Source organism: Rhipicephalus microplus, chromosome X, assembly GCF_043290135.1.
Source record: "Rhipicephalus microplus isolate Deutch F79 chromosome X, USDA_Rmic, whole genome shotgun sequence".
Lineage (NCBI taxonomy): Eukaryota > Metazoa > Arthropoda > Arachnida > Ixodida > Ixodidae > Rhipicephalus > Rhipicephalus microplus.
In genome coordinates, this window is record NC_134710.1 from 171,309,349 (window position 1) to 171,335,973 (window position 26,625).

General features: G+C 41.2%; 1 protein-coding gene across 1 annotated transcript in view; it reads right to left on the bottom strand.

Annotated features, from left to right (window-relative positions):
* Window positions 1–26,625, bottom strand: part of LeuRS-m (Leucyl-tRNA synthetase, mitochondrial) — an 88,512-nt gene that overhangs the window by 27,940 nt on the left and 33,947 nt on the right. The window contains exons 7-14 of the mRNA XM_037428579.2: window positions 24,344–24,487; window positions 18,656–19,013; window positions 17,279–17,388; window positions 14,307–14,471; window positions 10,507–10,625; window positions 8,978–9,144; window positions 3,284–3,454; window positions 3,024–3,118 (exon numbers count right to left, since the gene is read on the bottom strand). Coding sequence (XP_037284476.2) covers window positions 3,024–3,118; window positions 3,284–3,454; window positions 8,978–9,144; window positions 10,507–10,625; window positions 14,307–14,471; window positions 17,279–17,388; window positions 18,656–19,013; window positions 24,344–24,487 — 1,329 coding nt within the window. The remainder of the gene's footprint in view (window positions 1–3,023; window positions 3,119–3,283; window positions 3,455–8,977; window positions 9,145–10,506; window positions 10,626–14,306; window positions 14,472–17,278; window positions 17,389–18,655; window positions 19,014–24,343; window positions 24,488–26,625) is intronic.

Consider the following 26,625-nt stretch of genomic DNA (forward strand, 5'->3'; position numbering starts at 1 on the left):
ACCTCTTCTTGCACAATTTCGCGTATCAGGTCACGCAAAGAACGCTCGTCAGGTGTCACAGTGGTCACGGCGGTTGCGCTGATTTGTCCGCTGTTGTTTGGGCGGTCGTACTGGCGGTAGCGTAGCTGTAGTGCGCGTTCGATGGCGGTCGCCTCCTTCGAAAATTCGTCGATGCTTGAAGGTGGGTTTTGCACGAGACCAGCAAACAGCTGCTCTTTAACACCGCGCATGAGGTGGCTGATCTTTCTGTTTTCGGACATATCAGGATCGGCTCGATGAAAGAGACGAGCCATGTCCTCAACAAACATAGCAACAGACTCGTTGGGCTTTTGCATCCGTGATTCGAGGAGTCGCTGTGCATGCTCCCGCCTTTCGGTGTTTGCGAAGGTGTCCAGGAACTTCCGCCGGAACTCGTCCCACGTTGACCACACGCGATTCGTGAACCATGTGCGAGCCCCGTCTTGAAGAGGAAAATACATGTACCCCTACTTCTGTGCGGCGTTCCAATCGTTAACGTTGGCTGTGCACTCGAACTCCTCAAGCCAGTCATCTGCGTCCTCATATGTGTTGCCATGGAAGTCCACAGGAGTTTTAGGGGTCAAAACACTCATCTGTGTCGTGCTTGGGCTCGTCATGATGGGGCAACTGCTTCCGGGCGCGGTCCTGTTTTCCGTCCAAGGACGGAACTCTGGGCTCAGGCCTAACAGGTGGCGGCTGGCACGGTGAACGGGTGTTTCGACGAGCGGAAGTCTTTGTGGACTAGATCCCGGGCTGTTGGAAGGTGTCCTGGACATGTACCCAGCTCCTCCACCAGTGTCACGAAGCAGACACAGCAGGAGTCCGAAATAGAAGAGCTCACTTTAATTAAAATGAAAGGCGCTCGTAAAGAGGACCGGGCAAGAGCTTTGTCTTCCTTTCTGGCTGCGCGAGCTCTCCTCTGCAGGTTGATTGCGGCAATATATATAAGTATGATAATATGCATACTATAACAATTCATCAAAGTACAAAAGTAAGAACATTGATAACTGCGATACTGGAACACTAAAAAGCATAATAAGTAGAATTAAAACAGAGTATGAAAAAAGACATTTTTTTTATAAATGATCGCAAACTGCAAATCTTTGTAATGCAAGGCAAAAGGCATACTTTGCTCTTCCACTTTAGGCATACCTTGCTCTTCCACTTTTGACTGCTCAGCCCCCTCCTACTGCCCACTCACTTTCATGTGGCAGGGAAGGCCACATGAAAGTGGTTCAGGGTTAGGAAAAATATCTGCTCCTAAACCTCATAAGCAAGAATGACACAGCGTCGTGTGGAGGATTGGGAGTGAAAGATAGGAGACAGCAAAAAGGAGAGGCCCCCTTCTCATGACCAGCACCGACACCACCGAGCTATAGGCTCAGGTACAGCTAGGAGCAATATGAGAAAGAACGTTCATGTTTATTCAACAATCGTTTGTGATGTACCGACATGAATGTGATGCATTCAAGTGCAAAACACACCTTTTCGCATCACTATTTAGTGTTGTGAACACTTTTGAACTTGCCATCTGCATTAAAGGGGTACTGACACAAAATTTCGGGGCCAAGATAGCCTGCGGGGTCTATTCTCATGAACATTCATATATCATCTGCAAGATATCAACAGCAAATATAGCTTGGAAGGTATTTTAAATTAATTTTGAAGTTTGCGTGAGCGACCGACTCCATAGCACTACAGACATCCTCGGAGGGGACCCCGAGGTGACCCCCTACTTCCCTCACATCACAATGCTGAAGTCAACAAAACAAGTTATGATGACATCATAGCCGCCATTTTTCTTTTGTCGCATTAGTTCCCGAAGTATATTTCTCGACGGCTGGTTGCGAGTGCGTGGCCGTGGTACACACTTAAAAAGATTTGTGTTTGGCGACATTCCAGTCCCGTTTCCTATTTGAAAGTAATTCTTGATGCGGACTGTGCGGAAGTGCGTCACAGTTCTGTGTGCTGACGTGGTCAAAATTTGCACGCACTAGGTGGCGACATTTGCACCCAGTTCTTGGAACTCTCTCAAACCGAAACTAAAACCGATTGATAATGAGGGGCTTGTAATTAATTATCTGTTGTGTGCTGCATCAAACGATGTGCTGTGTCATGACTAACAGGCCCTCAGCAACGCACTGCAGCAGAAAAACGCGAGGCCAAAGGTTTCGTGTGAGTACCCCTTTAAGCTGCTGTAATCGGTAATCATCGAAAAAGAGCTTTATTGTTCCCTCTAATATCGCTCATGACTGTACTTCACCCCTAATTAAAAAAACTAGTGGGTCTGACAGCAATGGTAATTGAATTCATATAAGTGTACCTCAATACTATTAAAAAAAGCGGTATGTGCTGGGAGAACTCAAAATCGAACCCAGCATCTTTCCTGGCTCACTCTTGCAAGCTTTTCCTTGCAGCCAATGTTTACAGCTCACAAAACATGATAAAATTTTTTGTGCAGAATGCTGACTGCACAACTAATTCATGTTCATAGTGGTGGAAGGAAGACTGGAGATAAGATAGACGAGGTTGAGAGTATGAAGAAGGCTGAAAAGTGTGGTACTCGGATAAGCGTGACAGCCTTTCCGGAAACAACAGGGAGCCTGATTTAATTGATACAACCAATAATGAGACACAGGAACATTGTAGTGAGTGGCCTATTTCACCACAAAAGGCACACAAATGTTCATAGTGTAGCGGCCGCTCATTGCTATCACAATATTTTGTTGAAACTGATATCATCATAAGTGTGTTCGACTATGGTAATCTACTAGTGCAGTCACAAACTGCTCAAAAAAAGAAGAAAAGAAAAGGAAGAACGAGAAAGGTCAAGCAACAACTAAATTCGTAGTTTGCCACAAAACATACAGTTTGCCATTGCTAGTGATGTCCAACATAGCTTTGATATTTTTTTTCTCATCACAAGCTTCAGATAGAGCTTGAACATGAAGCCTCAGAGAAAACAGTTGGATGCACACAATACACAATAAAACCACGTTGCTTACCTCTGGTTTAACACCGTTGTGCTTTGACTTGCTCATTTTTTCCCAGTCCATAACAACTGTTTCTCCCGTCTCCTTGTGGAATAGCTTGGTCTCCTCTTTCAGTGTGCACCAAGCAAAGTTTTGAAAATACATCACAGACCATATATAAAATAAATAAAAACAGCATGCCACATGTGCTTATATCACATGTAATGTGCTTTAGACCAAATAATGCAGTTTATCTTAGTATCTTATGAAAACAAATAGATTCAGCAACTCACTTTGAGCTACCATGTCACGGGGCAGGTACCGGCCAGTGCTGGCAAGTTTGAAAGTTTCATTCACCACCATTCCATGCACGAGCATCCTCAAAAATGGCTCTTTGGCTTCTGTCAAGCCCAGGCTATGACAGAAGTGGTTGATGAAACGAGCATAATACAGGTGCATAACAGCTGTGGGGTAAAAAGCAATAAATCAGGATGGTGAGAAAAGACAGCCAGATTGACTTTAGAAATCTTTGTTCTAAAATGACAATCATTGCTACTGAACTCAAATACTATTTAGTGAAACTTAATATAATATGAAACATAGAATGCCCCCACAGTATTGTGACGGAGGCGAGATCAAGGTTTATGCAAACAGCTGATTGTCAGCCAGACGATATGGCCGATGAGTACCACGCGCCAGCTCTACATTTACTTGTCATCTTCATCTTCGGCGACAACCACCCTGATTCATGTCCATGTCACACCGTAACATCACCCTCTCGTGGCGGAAGCGCCTTTGCGGCGCTTTCTAAGGCGATGAAAAGCTAGCAGGGCAATATGCTTTCAGTCTAGAAACGTGTACGATGTCTGTCTTGGTTGATGTGGTTGAATAAGCTTAGTCCAGAGGTGCAATCTCATAATTGATGTCGCTGAGTCGGCAGAGTACTCCATAAGGGCCATTGTAATGGGAGAAAAGCTTCTAGGATAAGCCGACTTGGTAGCAGGGTGACCAAAGGAGTAACAGAGATCCCGGAGTGAAGAGGACGCTTCGATGGCGACTATCGTAACAATACTATTACTGATCTTGCGACAAAGATAGTTGGTCATGAGCGACTTGTGGAGCTGTATGTGTGCCCTAACAATGACGTCGCTGGCGTATGTAGTATACTAGGGTCTGGTCGAAAAAAGGAGGGTTTTAAATAGTAACACTGGATGCCGACCAAATAGCAAATAGAATGGTGAGTAACCCGCTGTATCATGTCGTGAAGAGTTATAAGCAAAGGTGAAAAATGGAAGTGCACTGTCCCAGTCACGGTGATCGAACAAAACGTACATTGACAGTATCTGAGTAAGCGTTCGATTGAGACGCTCAGTCAATCCATTCGTCTGGGGATGATAAGCTGTGGTAAGCTTGTGCTGAGAGAAGCAGGTATGGAGAATGTCGTCGACGATACGTGAAAGGAAGTGCATTCCTCGATACGTAAGCAGCTGTCGAGGGGCACCATGATGTAGAATGACGTCGTACAAGAGAAAGTCACCAACGTCGATGGCGCAACTCGTCGGCAGTGCTCGAGTGATGTCAAAGCCTGTGTTATAATCCGTGGCAACAGCAACCCATTTATTACCCAAGGTGGACGTAGGAAAAGGGCCTAGCAGGTCAAGCCCAACACAGAACAATGGCTACATGGGTATGTTGGTGGGGTATAAGAGGCCAGAAGGCAGTACCGAGGGGCGCTTTCATCGTTGGCAAAGGTCACATGAAGCGACGCAACAAACCACAGTACGGTACATGCCGGGCCAGAAAAAGCAATGTCGGACTCGATCGTATGTATGAGAGACACCAAGGTGACCGGCAGTTGGTACATCATGAAGTTGTTCCAGGACACTGTTGCATAGATGGTGGGGTAGCACAAGAAGTAGTTCCGGGCCATCAGCATTGAAGCTGCGATGGTACAGAATGTTGTCATGCAGCTCGAACAGACAGACAGAGGGTCAGGTGATTGGGACATTAGACGGTCGATAATAGTCCCTTAAGATGGGTCCCGTCGCTGTTTATTGGCGATGTCAAGCAAAGCATGGATGGGCAGTACGCAGGGGTCTGAGTCAAGGTCTTCTAGTTTGTGCTCTTCAACTGAATGATGTGACAAACAGTCTGCATCTGTGTGAAGTCGCCCCGACTTGTAATGTACCTCAAACGAATATTCCTGAAGACGTAGTGTTTAGTGACCAAGATGTACAGACTGGTCCTTTAGTGATGGGAGCCAGCAGAGAGCGTGATGGTCTGTGACTACGGAAAACGTTTGGCCATATAGGTAAGGCCTGAATTTGGTCACAGCCCACACTAGCGCAAAGCATTCACGATAAGTGATCAAGAATTTCTGCTCAGCGGGCGAAAGGAGACAACTGGTGTAAGCAATTACTCAATCCTTGTCATGCTATTGTTGATGAAGAACTTCATCTTCGGTGACCACTACCCTGCTTCATGTTCCCATGTTGCACCATAACAGTATCAAAGCGAGTTTCAAGCCATCTGAAGTTTGAGTTAAACAAGCCTTGCACAATGAACATTTTGTACACACAGATGCGTGTACCTATGCAATTTACATTTTGCTTCTGCTGAAGACCAGCTCTTTAAATAAGTCTTGTACAATAGAGTGTAGCGGCATTCAATTTTACCCAATAACTTATGGCGAATTCCATTGGCAGATCAGGAGCACTCAAAAGCACGGTGAAAGTGCTCTGTTCCCAGCCGGAGTGTTCTGGTGGTCGAACAGGTGCAGAAGCACTGTCATTCATTGGTAGAGCGAGAGTGCTTTTGCTGCGCCGAGAGCAGCCAGGGACAGTTTGTAGTGCTCTCGCCTGAAAAGTGGAGTAGGCGCAGTACAATGGCGCAGTAGGCGAGTCACGTGGCATTTGAACGTCAGAGTCTCCGAATTTTTCTTCAGCCGGCGAGTGCAGCAGCAATGGTAGCAACCATGTGTAGTTGGACACTGCTGTTTTGTACGGGTGGCGACGATGACAGCTGGATGTCTGCCGAATGCGTTGTTGCACAAACATACTAGGTATTAGGACAATAAAGAACATGTGGCCGACCGATTTTATGCGCATTTTGCTGCTGCCCTACGGAGAATATGCCGGGGCTTGAAATGTTTCGATTACATGGTCTTCTACTTGTCACCCTCTCACCTGCTCTCCGGAAGCGTGCCACATTCCAGTGGCAGATCCAGTGACCCTGCTCTCAGTGCTCTGCCCCCAACTCCTCACTGCTCTGCCCCTCTACTCCTGTTCTCTCAATGGAATTCACCATTACCGAGTGCTTGTGATTCTAGAGTTTTACGTGCCAAAACCACAATTTGAATGCAAAGCATGCCATTCTGGAGGACTGAATCCATTTTTGCCTCCTGCATTTCTTTATTGCAAGCATATGCATAAATGAGCCTTCTCACAGTTTGCCCTCATCAAAATTCAGCTACCATTGCCAGGACCAAATCTATGACATTATAGCAAGTGCAAGGAAGCAAGGCAGATACAGTGATGGGAACTGTGCCTTAACTAAATGCCTTAGCGCTGACTGATGCGTGTGGCCACGAATTGACAGTAACACTCACTCATGAACCTCCTCCTGCGTTGTGTGCCAGCAAAAGTATAAGAGTGATCACCACACAGTTCCAGCCATCAATGCAAACTTTCTACCGAGTGCAAATTTTAATCCCTACTTGGGCACCACTGCAGCAAGTGTGAGAAGGTGAGACACAGACAAGTCGTGTTATCACTGAAGACATCTTTCTCCTCATTCACTCACTCACTCACTCACTCACTCACTGAGCTAGACATGGCAGCGGTGGCTAAATTGCAGTGGTGGCTACATGGTTAGAGCCTCGCTTCCAATGCGGGAGGTGCCGGGTCCAATTCCCAGTGCTGACCGGTAAACCACCAGTTTTTCCTTATGGGTAGAGGAGTACACCGACCTGGCGCTCGGTTGCTTCTCATCTCAAAGATGAGAATCATCTTTGAGATGATGACCTATCTCATCTCAAACGGTAGCGCCATAAGTTTCTGCGAAGGCCCCTTGGCGTACCTTAACCCACCTCAGCCTCGGTAAAATAGTTGAGCATCTGCCACTGCTGTGGGAGGCAGAGAATTGCTGCCGCCAGGTACCTACTGGTTAAATAGGTACAAACGCACGTCCGGCCTGATGCTCGGCAGAATGAAGTTATAGTCGCTTGGGGGGGCACCCACCCCGTGGGAAATCAGTGGCATGGGACCACCAAACCAAAAGTTAAAGTCATCCTCTTTCTTCTTTTTTTTTTTTTTCGAACGTGATCGCTTGTTGTGGTTGTGGGCAACTGCCTAGCAGTTGCTGCTACAGCCTCGGTTTTCATATGTACCAACTCTTTTTGTACCTCAACAGTCAACATGCCAAATCTTGATGAATTACTTTTGAACCTTGTTATAACAAAACACTGATATAGTAAATAATCAATTATGGGAAACAAAATAAGAAATTCCGTTGGTCATTCTTTATCCTGCAAACACTTCTTCTGTTAATGACATAAAAAACATGAGAGCTACCATAATACCAGCTGTAATGAAGAAATATTTGGATCTCACAAGGTTCAAACCTGAAAAAGTAGCATTAAAAGTAAAATAAATATAGAAAGACAATTGACAACCAAACTTTGTTTAAAATGTGGTTGTGGCATAAAAATTTTGGTTTAAGATGTGGTTAAAAAGTATATATATTGAGACAAACTTTGTTCTGTTGTATTTTCACCTTACCATGTCCTACTTAATTTACATTCTACTTAGTTAGGAGTGCCAAAAGAAGACAGGTAAAGACTACAGCATTTACAGTGGCTTTGAACCTAAAAATAATTTGTTTTTGTGTCCAGGATTTCTGCATGAGCCATACTGCTTATTTGTTCATTGTATTCTATGTTAATTATAGCAGTAGAGATAAAAACAGCTATGCTTTTATGTATACTGCTACAATGAACATAGAATACAATGAACTAATTTGTGGTCCTTATTCCACCTTGTTATTACAAGATTTTACTATACTGACTATAGTTACATATAGAGCAAGTTGCACCAACCACACAGATTGAGCTATTGTAGCTGACAGTATACTAACAACTAAAGCGTCATCTTAAATAAAAGGTGCATTTTGTAAGCCCATCTTATCTTTTTAAAACAAGTGCTACAGTAATAGGTGAAATGTTTTTGTGTGAATTAGCAGCAGTTAAAACTGGTCACATAGTTTTTATACCCACACAAAACTGTTGGCTTCAGTAGTCAAGGTAGACCTCAACCTTCTAGCTGCTTTATTATGAAGCCTGCAATTTTTTTAATGTGCTACAAATTATAAAATTGCACTTTAGTTTCATCAATTCAATATGGCTACAAAGAGCTGTATGGTATCCAGCTTGACACAAGGGTCTTTGTTACTTAATGGAAATTGCAGATGCTGGTAACTTGGTATTACAAGCCATGCAACGAAAGTGTGGCCAAAAGCGTTGTGCAGAGTATTACATTAAAGATCCTTTCTTATTTGACTTAAGGAACTGTGGGATAAATGTTATCTTCACTGCCACTCAATTTTTCGGGCACACTGAGTTCCCCGTTAGCCACCACTTTCCATAATCCTCTTGAGTATCTAATATTTTAGGCAAAATAGTCAAAATTAGATCTGCAACCATTGTATAGTACTAGGAATAAGCAGTAGAATATAACTATGGCTCTGCATTTCTTGGCCTCTTAGTGATGGTACCCACAAAATTAACAGTAGATAAAATAATAATTATCAATTGGAGGGTCCCTTGCTCTGCAACTTTGCAGTCAAAGCACCACAAACAAGCGAAGAAAAATGCAACTATTCTAGCCACAGTGCTACATACATCTAGGCAAGCCTCTCAGCTGACATCAGCAGTGCTGCCATTGGTTATTCATGAGGCCAATACTACATAAGTGCTTCAAACAGCTTCTCACCATGCTCAAGGCCACCGATGTAGAGGTCAACAGGCATCAATTCACGTGACAAAGCTGGATCTACAATTTTCTGCTGATTTCTCGGGTCAAGAAAGCGCAGGTAATACCAGGAACTGTCGACAAACGTGTCCATGGTGTCCGTCTCACGTGTTGCTGGTCCATAACACCTGCGTTATAAATATCCAATATAGATGCCTCAACCAGCTAGGACTAGAAAAACAGTGTTGAGGATATGCTAAAGAAAAATGATGTACAGTGTATTAAGTACTGGCTACACAATTTGCTTTTAACACAACTTCATGCAGCTTATAAAACAACATAGAAATGGCTTCATGCACAATGTCATCCACAGTCAGAGGAACCATGTAGCACCAATTATGCAGTGTTTTGAATGAAATCCTGTAGACTAATCTTTCTTCAAGTGGTATGTGTATCGAGTGTGTGATACTGATTACATTAAACAGTGTTTTACTCATCTGAATACTATAACTGTACTTGACATTTGAAAAGTTTAGAGAAGTAAAATACACTATCTGCTGAAGCAGTCTCATAATTTTAGGTGTTTCACAATATTCACCATAACATCAATTCCCCAGCAGTAGAATTATCAATAAAATTATTAATGCTGTGAGTGCAATCTAACCTTGTGTTTGAAATAACTCCTTTAGGTACACTCTAAATAGCCCCCCCCCCCCCCCCCCACAACAGCCCACTATAAAAAAACTACCAAAACTGCTAAAAAAGGGAGGCTCGTTACACAATACTTGCTAACCAGGCACACATAAAAGGAAATCAAAGTAAAATTATTTACCATCGAAAAGACCTAATTCTGTTAGTAAGGAATATTTTGGCAAATGGCAAAAATATTGTGGAATAGCATGTGTCATACCTGATTGTCTACAACAGATAGTTTCCATACTTGCAGCAACATGGATTGGTACATTCAGAACAGATACCTTGGCAGATTAAATGTGATGGTTTAAATTAAAGATAATAATATCTGAGGTTTAACGTCCTAAAACCACAATATAATTATGAAGACGCTGTAGTGGAAGGCTACGGAAATTTCGACCACCTGGAGTTCATTAACGTGCACCTAAATCTAAGTACACGGGCCTCAAGAGTTTCAGCCTCTCATCAAAAATGCAGCCGCCACGACCGGGATCTTACATTAAAAAATATATCTTTATATAGGTCACAGTAATGTTTTGAAAGGTGCTATGAATTGGTTATGTAAAAATTTAGACATAACACTTTGCCACAATTAATATTATTTTACAGAAATTGCTCTGCGAGATGTATGCTAGGGACATCAGGTCAGAGCATGGGTATTGATAAGCTAGAATTGAATAAGGCAATGCAACCAGTGACGTAATAATTATGTGATAATTCAAAACAAAGACATTACAATTCCTTCAAGTTTACGACAAAAAAAAAACGATCTGACATATTGGATGTTTTGGTGTACAGTATCATGATTACTTATGCTGCTTCAGAGAGATCATAGGCATTCCCATTATATACAAGACCTGGGACACGGAGTGCTGAGCCAGTCATGGGCACCACACAATGGTGAAACACCTTCCTTGGTCACGTTGTTCAAAGAAGGTAGCTCAACAGGAAGTTGCTCGTATGGCACAGGAACAACCTGAAAAATTGTTGCCACCCCTAAGAAGTTTCAATCAGATCCCATTCACCATTACTAAAGTACAATTAGCCAATTTTCTATGCCAGGTGTCTAAAACTCACCTCAGCGAGTAGGATGCAGTTACAAAATCTGTTCACATTAGGACCGCAATAAGAAAATGTTGAAACGGGGTGAAGGTGGTTGGAGTTTCAATAAAACATCGAATAACATTGCCTTTTGAAACAAGATGGCCTTTCACAATCTTATTTATGGATCATAGGGATTTCGCCTCAGCTCAGGACTCAATAAACAGTGTGAGAATTGAGGCTAACCCATCGCCATTGCGCGGGCTTTGTCGCCTGTTTCTGCCATTCTCATGCCCTAACATGACTCTCCTCTCCTCCGCGGTCCTTCAGTACTGAATTGAGAGAGTGATGATGACGCCTCTCACCCAACACCGGATCGTACCAGATGTCGATGATGACGCTACGCACGAGTCTCCCGAGATGTTTGGCGCAAGCCCAGTGGGAGTGAGAGATTCTCTCTGGACATCGAAAGATGAGCACGCATTTTTTTGCGTCCTTCAGCACCCTTTGTTCTTGGAGTTCGCTTGGACTCATCAATAATGCCTTGCGCCCACGACGAACACTTATTTTTTGTTGCCTCTTCCAAATGCTAGGCCAAAGAGCGGTGCAGTGTGTTCGCGGGTGGTCTTACTACGCCAAGTTGTGCCTCTCGCAGACAATGCGAGCGGAGTTTGCCCTCGCTCGAGCAATCAGGCCATGTTGTCACAGATCATGAGGGCGCGCAGCATAGTTGCGAGGGCTCATTTCCTTCAGTGGCGTATCATCGTGAACCCTTTTGCCCATGGATACATGCTCGCGGCACCCTTTGTGTTGTACTTTTCGCCCGTGGCATGGATAAGCCTCATTTGCTTTGCCGCCACCTTTTGCAATGGGTGCTGTATTGCGTTTTTGGTGTTGCCGCAGGCATTAAAATGCTGGGACTTGCTTGAGAGCAGTACTGTGTACTTGCCACACTATGCTCAGCACCTTGGCTGTCCAAACGCGCGTGTGCAGCGGCGATACTGACGCGAGGCGACCGTGAATGCGGCCCTGTTGCTCGCTAAGACCGAATACACGCTAGTGACTGTACTGCTGCGAAATACATGTACAACACAACATCTATACTGATCTCCAGAATGACTGAAATTTAGATGCCAATTCTGAAATACTGAGCTTTTGTTCTAAGCTTCTGTGTCAACACATGGTGACTGCATAGGGTAACTCACAAAAAATACGGGACGAAGGCAGCCATGTGCGGGCAGCCTGTTTGACGTTTGGTATATATATAGTTCACATTTCTTCAGACATGGTACTTTAAAAAACGTTACACAGATCTTTAATAGATTTTATCTCGATTTCACCAACATAATGCTACAGCATCTACAACATCAGTATTGGTGTTATTCACTGTTGAGCTTTACACAATATACTTACCTGCTCTTTTATTTTCATACTCATAGCTCATAAATAAGGGTTGGTGGTGCCATAAAAAACACTGACAGCTCCCAAATATAGCACAATCAGCAGAGCCAGAATGGTACAGTCATCTGTACCATTGTCTTAGTGTACCCATTTTAAATAACAAAATCCCTCAATACAACACGGTAATATCAATGATGACGAACAATTGAAAATGTGGCCAGAAGTTACTTACACTTACAGGTCAATTTCTAACTCTACAGTAGAGTGATTCTTAAAAGTGTGACAGATATAAACATTTATTCTTTTACAGTTTTTTTTTTTGCCGAACATTATTTGTGTGAGCAGACATTATAACTTGCGTGAGAATCACCAATAAACTCTTCAAATAAATACAAGCCAGTGCACGATGGTGCTTAAGGGACACTTACTCAGTAGGTGCAACCTCTAGCAAAAGTTTGTGGGATGCAAAATTTTCGAAAAACTCTATATCTTCACTTTTTTTGGGAACATAGCCTCCAATCAAATGTTCCAGCCAGTAGCAGTTCTTGCGACCTATATAGTTACTCGCTAGATTAGAAGTGTGATGTACTAACAGAGCTAAAATTCACACTTGCCGTTGAGCCCACATCTCAAAAACTTTTGCTACGACGTATAACTTACACCTAGCACCACATATATCTATTTACATAAATGTGGTGCAGTAAAATGGAAAACCATAGTCACTCATTACTTTCGCAGAATTATGAATGGTGAGACACAATTGTGTGAATAAATACATTTCAAATATCTCGATAATGCTAACAGTCTCAGTAATTCCAGGTAGTATTGATGTAGTATCACTATTCCAGGTGGCCTTGAGTAATTACCTGCTTAAATTCTTCTGTTTCAACATTTTAAATTTCATAAAAAAGATCCAATTAAATTATCACAAACTGCCGTGTGGTTACTACAATTCACCTCTTTAGGTAGTGCCACTAGTGTCCTCCATGATAAACCAGTCAGTTCAAAGTGGCACTGGTCTTGCCCCAATCACTCTTCAGTTTTGCAAAAAACACACAGCTCCTAGGGAGGCTTCAAAAATCTGTCACCTTGCTCATCCCACCTAATGGCACACTGACAATGGGAAATCTGCCATCTAAAACTGCATGCAACACAATTTGGCAGTGCTGATACCCACCAACAGTAACCCTTTATTGTGCCAACGAGCTCCAGACCAATTATTGCAGCCACTGCTGCCAAACTGCCTTACTACAGTACAATCATTGTGGTTGAAGCACAGCAAGAAGTAAACAAAAGGAAACACATCACCCCCACAGGAGTTTAAGTATGCATAAGCATTGGCATGGTGTCAAAGAGACCACTTATTCAACTGGCCCACACTTAATTTCTCAATGGTTCATCCCCAAATGTTTCATTTGGACTTCTACAACTGCAGCCTTCCCACACACTTTTCATGAAGCCCGATGTATTCCTACAAGAAACATACTACATTACAGTCATGGTTTCACTTGAATTTTCACAGAAAACTTGGCAAAAAATGTTGATGCAGGAAGAGAAAAATAAAAGGACCTAACAAATTAAACAAGACTGGAGAAAACGTGATGATAAATTCTTAGTGCTCCAGCCACATTGCCAGCCCTGCACAAGGCACGAGCTGGAGCTGTGAGCCAGTGGTTGCTGCAATGTCAACTGCGTTGTGTTCAGATGTAGTGTTCAGATGTAGCCTCACTTTCGGCCCAGTGTTTTCATTATATTTTTGGTGGAGGTGCTGGGTATTCCTCTTCACTACAATCCCAGTTCTGGCCCAGTATTTTCATTACACTAGCAATAGCCTCATATAGAGTATTCTGTGCTTCCTTGTAAGTAGTAGTCACAGAGTAGAAGGTGATAGCAGCAAAGCATTGTGTTCTGGCGACATGGTGAGCAAGTACTGTAGATGAGACATTTTCACAGCAGCAGAAGGATTCCATTATCTGTAGATTCTGAGTTTTCCAATTATGAGCATGGCTTAAGGGGCCCTTGAGCCAATCCTAAATAAAATAATTTTTACCATAACTGTTAACTTTTTATTAGTTTTGATGTTTGCTCAAATGCCAGTGTCCAAGCTACAGAGAAGTAAGTGCCTCTCTGTCGAAGAATGTTAGCTTAATGTTAAGTTAAGGAGATACATAAGGCGTGGCAGCAAAAAGTGCCTGATATAGTCTGCAGCACTCACCCCACAAGTTGTGCAGTGTATGATGGGGATAGGTGTACCCCAGTAGCGTTGCCTAGAGATGAGCCAATCCTTGAGGTGACTACTGCAAGGATAGCCACCCCGGCCTTGTTGCTGTGCCTGCTGGCACACTTGCAATCGTGCAGCCTTGGCAGACAGGCCCGTTAGCTGCCGTCAAAAAAGGATAGCACAAAATATCAAGCGTCATATGTAGCTGAATATAGATAAAAGAGTGCATGACTCAATCATAGGGCACACATGTACACCATGACACAAAGTAATCAAGACCCCAATGAGTACTCTAACAGTGGTGGCTATAGCCACTCCTGTAACTGAAGGGCTACCACATTGTGTGGCTGAGCATTAAAGCATGAGTGTAATTACCAGTAATGGCAGCCATATTTCTAATAGAGGTGAAATAGAAAAATGCTTGAGAACTTAGATTTAAGAAAGTGTTAATGAGCCCCAGTTGGTCAGAATTATTTAGAGTCACTGCTGCAGTGTGGCTCATGACTATATGTGGTTCTGGCATGTAAAGCCCCATATCTGAATTCTACACCTTTGTAAGTGTTGCCAAGGAGAAAACAAATGTTATCTGGATAAATATGATGCAAAAGAGAAGCTGTGATGTCTTTGAAGATTTCCATAAACGTAACACGAAATGATGATACATGTATGGTGTAGCCGTGCTAATGGAAGCTTTTAAAGCAACATGGTGAGTAATCCGCTATGCTATGGTCACACCAGCAGGAAAATGTATGGAGTGTAATGTGCACCACGAAAATTGGCAGGCAGCAACATTTCGAACTGAAAGGATACTATCCTACTTGTATGCAAGGCAGCATTCACATATACAGTGCTATAGATATTGCTGTAGACATCCCTTGCACACCACATGTTAAAACATTTGAACTACGTGTGACACAATGTACAGAGGAGCCAAAGGTGAGTATATTAAGATAGCTGCAATAGTGCAGTGAGGTAATGTCAGTGTGCTCAGTTGTTGCTCGAAGGTTTCCCTAAATTTAAAATTTTGGGGATCGCCAGTATCTTTCAGAGCACTGAGGAACATTTACATCTATGCAAACTTTTTAGCAATCTTTACTTTTACGTGAATCATGTCATGTCACATATCATTCAAACATTTAGACAGGCTATATTAGAAGCAAATCGGACTACAGTGTACAAACTACAAGTTTATTTTTGTGTTTTGCCACATACGATTGATGCCAATTTGCATTCCATATAGCCGAACCTCAATTCAACAAGGCTACGACTGCAGTTCACATTTTCAAATTTTGTGATACAAAAACTTAGGTCCATATGCAGTAGCACCCAAAATGACTATATGCTGAAAATACTTTTGGATATCTTATTGCAAATGTAGAAATAATTGTATGCACAAATAGAACCACTCAGCCTGATATGGATAATAGCATTTCACCAGAATTTCAAGCATAAATCACAGTGACTATACATTAACCAAAGCTACAAGGGAAATTATTTTGAGAACAAGCAGAGCATGTTTGCTGTAGTACAAGGATGAAGTCTGCAATATCCAATGTGTAACATGTTGTCGTTAATGAAAAAGGCCAGCATTTAAAAGGAACTAATAATTTTTTTAAATTATGTCACAAAAGTAGTTGTTGTCAGAAAAGTAGTAATGTTTCTCTGTATATCATTTCTTTTGTGAAATATTTCGATTTACTAAACATATGGGTGTGCGAATAGTGAATTTTAGAACCGAATCAAATGCTGATAGCATTGAATCGAATATGAATAAAATACTATTTGAATAGTTTTCACATAGTAAGGCAATAAATTTCGAAGCAGGTCTAGACTGGTAAGGGGACAATTTTCTAAATAGCCCAAGCATCCCACTACATTATATTTAAAATTATTAATTACAAGCTTTTACAAAGGAATGGTAATATTACTTTTGCCGGCCTCCCCATCCATTCACCCAAAAAATTATTTAAACTGAGCAGCAACAAGAGCCTTTGAAATATTTTGTCACTGTAGGCTAAAATATAGCAGTGGCTACAGTATTGAAGGTGGTACTTTGTCAAAAGCTTTTAAATAAAACTGATACACAGATATTAAAAAATTTTAATGAGTTAACATCATCATAAATATCATAAAGATAACTGAAGATTGGTGACACTCTTGCTTCAGCAACACTGGAGCTTTAGGCAAAATGCCTTCATCTAGTGATCAGCATGGTCTCAATAGTACAAGGACTGCACGCATATCAGTAATTTGATGGTGCAAAAGAGAAAAATTACCTCTTGCTGTTCCCACATCTTGTTTCTTAAAGTATTTTTATCAATGCAGATTATTCAAAAGCAATTTAAAAAATATTCTGTATTTCAAATATGCACTATTCAATTCGAGTACCGAATCGAATACATTGGTAATCAATTCATAAATTGAAATTTTCAAATACTTGCACACTCTACATAAGAGCCACAGTAATAATTTTAAATATTAATAAATTAATGAAACAGAAACTGGGAAAGGTAGCCCATGAATCTGTAGGCTTGAAATGTTAGTGGTGATGGAGCAAGAAGGAAAGCACTTTAAGAAAAGTTGAATTACAAAGACTTCTATCATGGAAAATTTTTTTTTCTAAAGTCATGCTGCTGCAGAAAATTCATGCCAGCAAATAAACTTGACACTGTTGCTTACAGCAATAACGATATCCTGCACATTGCTTAAGCACAGAAGTTTACTCATTTGCTGTGTTCGGTACATAAGGCTTGCTGAATCTAGCTGTTTTTACACATGATGACGTCCTAAATAAGGCCGATATCACAGTAGTCAACTTTCTTGTTTTTTGGTGTCTACCAGTGTTTACGAGCGTCTAAACTAAACCTTGGAATCAGTTTTGCTCACCCTCTTCTGCAATGTTACAACAGACTTGTGACATTTTATCACATAGCTGTACTTTATGGCTCCAAAATTTTCATGCTTACCATGCCTGAATTGATAAGATGTGTTGGGTCATCCTCATTGACAACCCTAATCACTTCAATATCATGCTGAATGGCAAATGCAAGATCTTCTTTGCACAGACTGGGTGTTCCTGCAAGAATATTTAATTTGACACTTCAAAACCTTTCACTTAAGCCATGGAAGCAAGCTGACTAAAAGAATAATGGCTTTCACAAATGTCACAAAAATACTTAGAAGTGAAGATAAAGCATATTATAATTGACATACAAGATGAAAAAGACAAAATTTTGTTTCTACAAAAGTTTGCATTAATAATGTTATGTGAAAGATGGGGTGATCACACTGGAGACTATTTACAACATATATTTACAATTTCAGTAACAGCACTGACCAGCTTAGCTGGAAGCCTAAACTAGGTCAGTTCTTCCTCACTTTTGCTGGTAACCAGTGTGTGTCACTCAACAAAACACACAGTGTGCATGTAGTATTATCCTCAGCAACCGAAGTGCCATCCTGGCATGTCTAAATGTCAAGGTTAATATAGAAGTGACAAGGTTTTAAATGTCCCTTAACTATGGGCAGCCAAGGTCACGGGAGTGAGAGAGATGATTTCATATGTCACAGGAGGGTACTTTCCTTCATTTCATGTCATATTTGGTCTAGCCATCATGAGTATGTTCTAAATGGACCAATTCGCTACGTTACATCATAGCAAAAAGCACAATGCATGGGCCTGTCTACCTACACAGCAGCTCTTTGAATATACCAACATGATTGAATGGAGTCATTAACATTACCAAAAAACCTATAGAGCAATGAAATATACGTATAAGTTCTATATGAATATGTAGGACAAATTCGGGGAAATTAATTTTTTCATAAAGCACACACAGGGTAACCACTCAACATCAGTCACAACTTTCTTATTGGCAGTCAACATTGAGAAAATTTCAAAACTTCTGTCACAAAGGAATAAAACACATTATTAAAATTAACAGGAAACATCACAATGGCATCAGAGTCTGAGCCATTTAGATATACTCTTTTGTGCTGTTTTATATTTTTTCCCCAGTTTTCTTTTGAGCCAACAGCATGAAAAATGGTTTGTTCACTTGACGATATCTTCATTTTAGTGCTCAAAGGACAAATGCATGAGAGACAACTGGACAAGCACTACAAGTGGTTTGTTTACATCTACGGTTACCCAATAGCAGTGGCCCTTACTGTAAAAGTTGCACTGTTTTTTCCAGTGCATCCATTTGTATGGCACCTGAGGGAGGTGATTCTATATATTGACGCATTTAATGTGTATTTAAAGATGGGCAAGTTCCAGCAATGGAGGAGTTATTGTATGTCTTGTGCATGCCAGTGACTATAGGAGACCACGTAACACTCACCCAAATGGCAATTAGTAGCTCGAGGAAACTGAAAATCGCTAGACACCAGCAATGGAATTTTCTTTCCGGATATGGGGTTTAGTGCATAATATTTGCCCTTTCCTGTAGCACTGCTAGAGGAATTTTCAATGGACAATGCCATGCTGTGGTCTGGTGAAAGAGCCACAAATGTCACTGCACCCAGGAACTCAGGTTCCTCAGTCCACACACGTAACAGATCTGAATGAGGGTTCCCATTGCTGTCGATGACACTCCATTCAAATGAAAATCCAGTGCAATCGCCGATCCAGCCACGCTGAAGGGGGCCTACCTCATCCCAGTTGTTGCGTTCAGAGTCACGAAGGCCTTCAAGAAGGTCCTGAAAGCAGCAAATTATTAGAACATAAAGGCTTGGATATTCATGACAAGTGCAGCTGGCAAAACTTTTAGCTGGTTTACACGAACACCAAATTTATGTAAAGCACCTCAGGACAGGGACCTAACAGATGATCCATCTATAGGCTTGAGGTTTGTGAGCATGAGCTTAACCTTGACTGATTCACAATCTTACTCCATCAAAGTGTACTGGAAAGCAGGTAGCTAATGCTTTGGCTGGCTGTACATAGGCACAAACATTTTGATGGCACATGAAAAACCTGAGGTAATAATGCATGGAATGAAAACATGCATCCTAAGGACACATTTTTACTTCACTAGATTCACTTTTTTTCAACTTGGCATTCAGTACAGATTCCTATATCTTTCTCTGCAGTTTCATGACAGCCATGTATGCTGGTCATACAACCTCAGTGTTAAGCAATTTATGCTGTACACTTGCTCTATAGAAAAAATGTTAGTGAAAATGTTGGTGACTTTTGAAACTGGCTGAAGAAAGCCAGCATGTACATTGCAATGTGCTGCCTTGACTGCCATGTGTTAAAGGCCAGTAAACAACCCTAAGGTCGAAGAATTGTTATGGAGAAAAATATCCATACTTTTGCTATGTGAATATGCTGCCGCAGGAATTTCGCGAATACGTGCTATAATAAGGAAGTTACAGGGGTTTTCACGCGGCCTCATCACCCCTCTGCACCATTTGGAGGGTGAAGGCATAGCCCATCGTGGTGACTCCACCCACTTTGGCAATGTGACATGATGTGAGCAATACATCATTGGCACGCAGCCAAGGACCGAGCAGGGCATCCCTAATATGAGCACTTATCATAGTGGTGTGGGAAGGAAGCGCAGTTCGAGGAGCATCTTTTATCTAGAGGAGACAGCTCCTTATCTCAGAGGCTTTCATTATGGCAATACTGCTTCTCTCGGGTTCTACAAAACAGCAGAGGGCAGCACAGGAAAATGAAAATGTGGACTGCTCAACCGAAAATGCATCATCGCACGAACAATGTACCATTTCATAGGGCAAAGAACCAATCGACGAGCTCAGTGGTATGTAAAGTTGCTTGTGGGCACGCTTGTATCACTTCCCATATGAGGGGAATTGTTCAGGAGAAGGAAATACGCGTAGGAATGGTTTTTCGAAATGAAGGGTCTGCGAGGCATGCAGTGCTGTAATATTCAGGAAATGTGATCGCTGTGGTCGACAGTATGAATTTCCGAGCTTGTCTGAAGGGTGTAAAAAAAAAAAAAAGTTGGAGCATGTTTACTAACCCTTACAAACTGCCACCTATCTAAAGCAAATGATGACACCTTCCTTCAAAACAATGTAACAAGAGATAAAAAGAGGCCGTACCCAGAGGGAAGGCACAGCTTGAGATTATCAAGCACCAGCCATGGTTCCAAGTTAGGACTGCATAGCTCACAGCTTACAACAACAACAAAAAAAAGGAAAAGAATTGATGAGTTACAGGGACAACAGAAAAAAATATCACAGCATATCCATGGAGTGAATGATGATGAGTGGGGCGAAGCGTCCGTCAGCCCGTCCGTGCATCCATCTATGCATACGTCCGTATGTCCGCGCATCCGTCCATCCATCCGTCTGCTAGTCTGTCTATTCGTGCGTCCACCTTGTGAATACTCCAAGTACCGCCATCTCCCATCTCGCATCCCCTGTGGCACATACTCGCTCTAGAGCAACCTGCGCCTCTGATGGCTATCTACTACTACATACATTGGAGGATGTACAGATCCATGCCTTAAAGAGCTTCGCCCCTAAAAAAAATACCGCTGCCAAACACCATTTTCTTTCTATTGTCCTTATGTAGGCTTAAGTGGCAGTACACGTGATATGCACAAACTAGCTCAAAAAAACACTAAGTCAATGTCAGAGCTGTGCACTAGAATATTTTAATTGTCTAGGAAAATAAAAAATGGTACAATAATTGCACTGATACAATGATTAAATTACAATGCAACGTAATCATTACCGTACACAGGGTCTTCTAATATAGAATTCCACACTGATGTGGCTCCATCTATGTTGGTGAAACCGAGTGCTGCCTCAGCAAAACGCTTGTAAAAGTTAAAAAAACAAAGTATGCTGTAGATGGGAAGTTAGTTGATTACAATCTTCCATATCTTAATAAATTTGTGTTACATATATTGTAATTTGAAGTACCTTATATACTTAACTGATTATGTAGGCTGCCATAATTAGGCAGGGCATCTTTGACATGCTTATTGTGCAATAAATAGCACTGATGTAAAAAAATTACATTTTCTTGAATGTGTAAGCATAAGGTGATTTTTACAGGTGCATTATTTCCCACACTTATAGTATTATATGTCGGTCATTCCACGCCAACTGTCCCAACCTTTGCGCTTGAACATCTGCGACTTACCTAAAGCCAAAAGTGCTCCCCCAAAACATTCTTTGTGAAAAAAATTTTCCAGTATCGCAAAGCTTCATGTGAATTTCACATGAAAAATTTCACACGAAGCTTGGCGATACTGGAAAATTTTTTGGGAAGCTCAAAACCATGGCTCGTAAAATACATCGAAAAATCCATTCTTCCCAATTAGGCTAATACAAACTTTTACATTTGGAACAATGATAGGCTTTTGACTTAATATAGGTTTTACGAAGTTTTAAGCTTTTGTTGGTTTTTTTGCGGCCTCTAATACGAAAAATATGGTCCATATTGTGGTAGTTAACATTCGCATGTTCATTTTTGCACATGTTTGGTCGTAATTTCAACATTGAGGTGGTCATAGTAAAAATATGCTCCAATAGCAGATTTACTAACAACTTTCATTGCCTAGTGACTAATAAGGTTTTATCAAATTACTCTTTGTTTTAAACGAGAAAAAATATTTTTGAATTTGTGTGTAACCTGCTCTCTGTGTTTGCACATGTTTATACATCATAGCAATGCGTCATAGTGGTAAATACAAGCTGCGGGAATGTGGGAATTATCTAGACAACATAACCAGCTTTGTTCGTGCTTGTTTAAAATATTTACTAGCTAGTAAACCCTGCGTGAACGAGAAATACGACACCTACTAGACTGCATTTCATCACAAGCAGCTGTTTGCTGGCAGCCTGCACAGCATGCTTATGCAGTACCGAGAAGTAGCACTGACATGTGCAACACACCATTATTTATGTGGTAAATTTAGAAGTACAAAGAACGTGACCAAAAAAGAATCATTTGAAGCAAAAATAAAAAAAGGTATGTGTTGCATGGCAGCTAAGTAGCAGTTATGCACCAACATATGGTCGCTGGTGCAAGATAGTTAATTATATATGATTATCTTGGTTTTAACTGCAAGTTATCCATGATGCAAGACATTTTTTATTTTATTTTGATATATCATTTTCTTAATCGTAGTGCTCTTCCTAACGGTGTGTTGCACACATCGGTGCCACTTCCCGGTGCTGCGTAAGCATACTATGCAGGCTATCAGAGGGCAGCTGCATGTGATTAAATGCAGCCTGGTACGTCTCGCATTTTCGTTGACTCAAGGTAATACTAGCTAGTAAATAGTTTGAATAAGCACAGACAAAGTTGCTTATATTGTCTAGATGATCTCCATGTCTGTGCAGCTTGTACTTACCGCTAGGATGAATTTCTACGGTGTATAAACACAAGCAAACAGTGTGCATTAATACACAATTTTTCTTGCTTAAAACAAAGAGTAATTTGATAAAACCTTATGAGTGAGTAGGCAATAAAGATTGCTAGTAAATCTGCTATTGAGCATATCTTTACTAGGATAGCCTCAATGTTGAATTTACGACCACACATGTAAAAAATAAATATTTTTGCAACTTTGTCACCACCTGTACACTTTATTTCGAACTGTATATGCCTGAAATTATTTTTAGTCTATAGCAAAACATTCTAGTAATATGCTAATGCCAACTATCACATTTGATTAAATGTTGTATTTTTATAAAACAATCTTCAATATGGACCATATTCTCCATATTTGAGGCCGTATAAAAAACCCACAAAAGCATAAAACTTCCTAAAACTTATTTTAATTTAAAAAGCCTACTATTTTTAGAAAAAATGGATTTTTCAACAATGTATTTTACGAGTCATGGTTTTGAGCTTTCCAAAAAATATTCACAAGAGGCTTGCAATACTGGGAAACATTTTTTCACAAGAATGTTTTGGGGGAGCACTTTTGGCTTTAGGTAGATAGTCTTCACATTTCTTTTTCAGGCAAATCGCAGGTAGTTGAGCGCCAATGTTGGGACAGTTGGCGTGGAATGACCCATGTATATTTTCTATGCTATTTGGGCTTCTTTTAGACCGTTTAGTAGCAGAGCGCTGCCTTCATAACCACCATTTGCTATGCAATAAACTTTCATCAAAAGTAGCAGTTTTGTTTGTCTCACCTTTTCAAATCCTAGTTTTCTTGTTTGCTTACTATATAGGCTGCTTACTAAATACTATATTCAGACTTTATTCATGATGGTCACATTATATAACACCACAAAGCTCATAATTTAATGCCAAGTCTGCTTTGATTCAGTGCACAAAATAACTCACGATCCGAATTTCTTTCAACAGAATTTGACTCTGAAATACACCTGCACACTCACGTATGAATCATTCTTCAAAGTTCCAGCTTAAAAAAAAAAGAGGTATAACTATTCGTTGCAGATGAATAGTTAGATCAAACGTTTGGATTTCCACTTATCAGATGATGCTACAGCATCTAGTGCTTGTCACAAGTTGGAAGTGCAAAACACCCTAAAAGCCCAATTTTTCTATACATGGTATGTAGTGACATGATGACATGGTATGTCATTTTGGTTCCACGGAGGGGTATAATCATAAGGCATCAAGCAAAGCTAAAATGCTTTATTATCACAGTTTGCAATGATGCGATGCTCAGCAACATGTCAAACTTCGGCAGTTTGCTCATGTACATCCAAATTACGCTTGTTGGAGCTAGAAATTTCGCTCAAAATAACATCCCATAGGTTTCAATGATTGAATTTAAAAGAATTTTGCTCTAATAAGATACATGCAAATTTGCAAAGATGTGCTAATTTTCCAAGAACAAGCATCTAGCTCAAATCGATTCAAATGAAGAGATATTTGATTAACAAGATATAACTGTGTGCTACACTGTCTTAATAAAAAGCAAATTCGGAAATAACACCAGTTGTCTAGCAGAAGAAATTCATAGCAACAATTGTGCTAATCCTTTACCAAACCCACAAAATATGTCTGCTAGCAAGCAGACACGACGACACAGTGAAATAAGCTAATAAACTAATGAACATACCTTAGAGAAATAGGTAGTGCGAATGAACCACTGACGGAGGTTTTTCTTTTCCACTTTGGCCCCCGAACGCCAGGAGCGACCTTCAGCATCTACTTGCTCATCTGCCAGCACTGTCTGGTCCACAGGGTCCCAGTGAACCACTGCCTGCACAATGCAGTTCAATTCAGTTTATTTTACTATAAACCACAAATACCTGTTATAAACATAGGCGTGGAAATTAGCTAATCATGTATATTTGTCACACTCTGGCATGGCCTAGTGTAGTTTCACAAAAGATGGAATTAAGACTACGGTAGACTCTCGTTAAACGGAACTTGAAGAGACCAGGAAACTATGTTCCACTTAAAAGGAGTTCTGTTTACTCAGAGAAAACCAGGGCTGCACAATGTAGGTATGAAACCAATTTTGTCAGAAGTACTTGTTCCATTTATACAGCAGTTCTGATGAAAAGATTTCTGTTTACCGAGAGTCTACTGTATTTGAATCCCTAAAAGGAAGAGGTCCCTAGTTTGTTTCAAGGTTTCAACATCAGATGCAGTGGATGGAACAACACCAGATGTGAAAGAGAGCTAAGAAAGAGCATGGAAGCCATTGATAGTTTTTATTTTACCCAAGCTTGTGCACATAAGGGGTGCCTCTATTTTCTTTCTAATCTCACTTGCAACAAGACTTTTAGTGAATCCTGGAAAGGTTTACCTGGAGGCATGCCTATCATGCTATTCCAGATGGGTTGATGATTAATAAAATAACATGCACAGTGCACAGCATGGGTGCAAGATACACAAAAAATGCAACACACAAGTTAAAGCAACTAAATAAAAACAGGCTCTCTACAGTAGTGTAAATATGTTTTAATTACACAAGAAGAATTAGTCTAAGAATCAAGAATATTTATTAGCACTAGAGATTACTTACTTTAATAAATATTCAAAGTATACTTGACGGCTTTTATTTCTTAACCTGAACACAGCGATTATGAGGGATCTGTCTTCCAAGACACTGCACACAGAGCACAGGTGTGACTTTATTCACTTGATATTAAACAGGATGTGTTTATTATTTGTAACATTTAATGCAGTGTAGGCATGCCTGATTAAGGCCACATGACATGTAGATCTGACACACAGGACTGCAAGTGCACATAGGTTTTTGCTGTTATTTGGAGTCAGTCCAGACAGCACACTGCATCTGCTGAGCAACGCAAGAGCACATTCGTTGCTCCCAGGGAAAAATACTGAGAGTAGCCCAGTACAGAGTTGTCTTTGTATGCTGAATAGGCAACACAGTCAGCATGAACATGGCCTGCTATTCCGCACTGAGAAAGCAGTCATTGCAGAGTAATGCTCTGATGCAGTGGTTCTCAAATAAGGGTCCGTTGCCCCGCCGCGGTGGTCTAGTGGCTAAGGTACTCGGCTGCTAAACCGCAGGTTGCGGGATCAAATCCCGGCTGCGACGGCTGCATTTCCGATGTAGGCGGAAATGTTGTAGGCCCGTGTGCTCAGATTCGGGTGCACGTTAAAGAACCCCAGGTGGTCGAAATTTCCGCAGCCCTCCACTACGGCGTCTCTCATAATCATAGCATGAATTTGGGATGTTAAACCCCACAATTCAATCAATCAATCAATCAATCAATCAAATAAGGGTCTACAGACCCCCTAAGGTCTGCGAAGACATTTCTATGACCCGCGAAACCCTCACACACTTTTTTTGTGACATTTATTAATGAACTGTCCAAAATGAAGTAATGAGGCCCTTTTGATGTTTTTCGTAGCAATAAAAGGCACCTGTTTCACACTCCAGCTGTGCTAATTGACCTACGTATCCCCCCTTCTCCTTCGCTGCAAGGGGTCCCCCATCACTTCCACCAGTCCACAAGGGGTCCCGACACATCCATGGCTAAGAACCACTGCTCTGATGCATACCACTGGCTTCAGTATGCAAGCGGCTAGTGTCGTAGATAAGCTGGTCGTTTATGCATGCAGTTCTATTGGCGTTACAAATGAAGCTAGCTGATTAAAATTCATGCATGACAAAGAGTTAATTCTCCTGTTTTCAAATATGATTATAGTTTCTGCTTTTTTCAGCAGTCCCTGCTCATTTCTATTGAATCTAATTGTGCAATACTGCAAACCCACAGCGCTATCCATGGAAAGGCCAGTTAAACATATTGTGCTCTAAAATTAAACTTCTGATGCCAGGTAGAGCATATGTATCAGAGCTCTGTGCTCAACAAGGTCACGGTAGATATTCCACACTTTGACAAATGAACAATTCATCAGCTG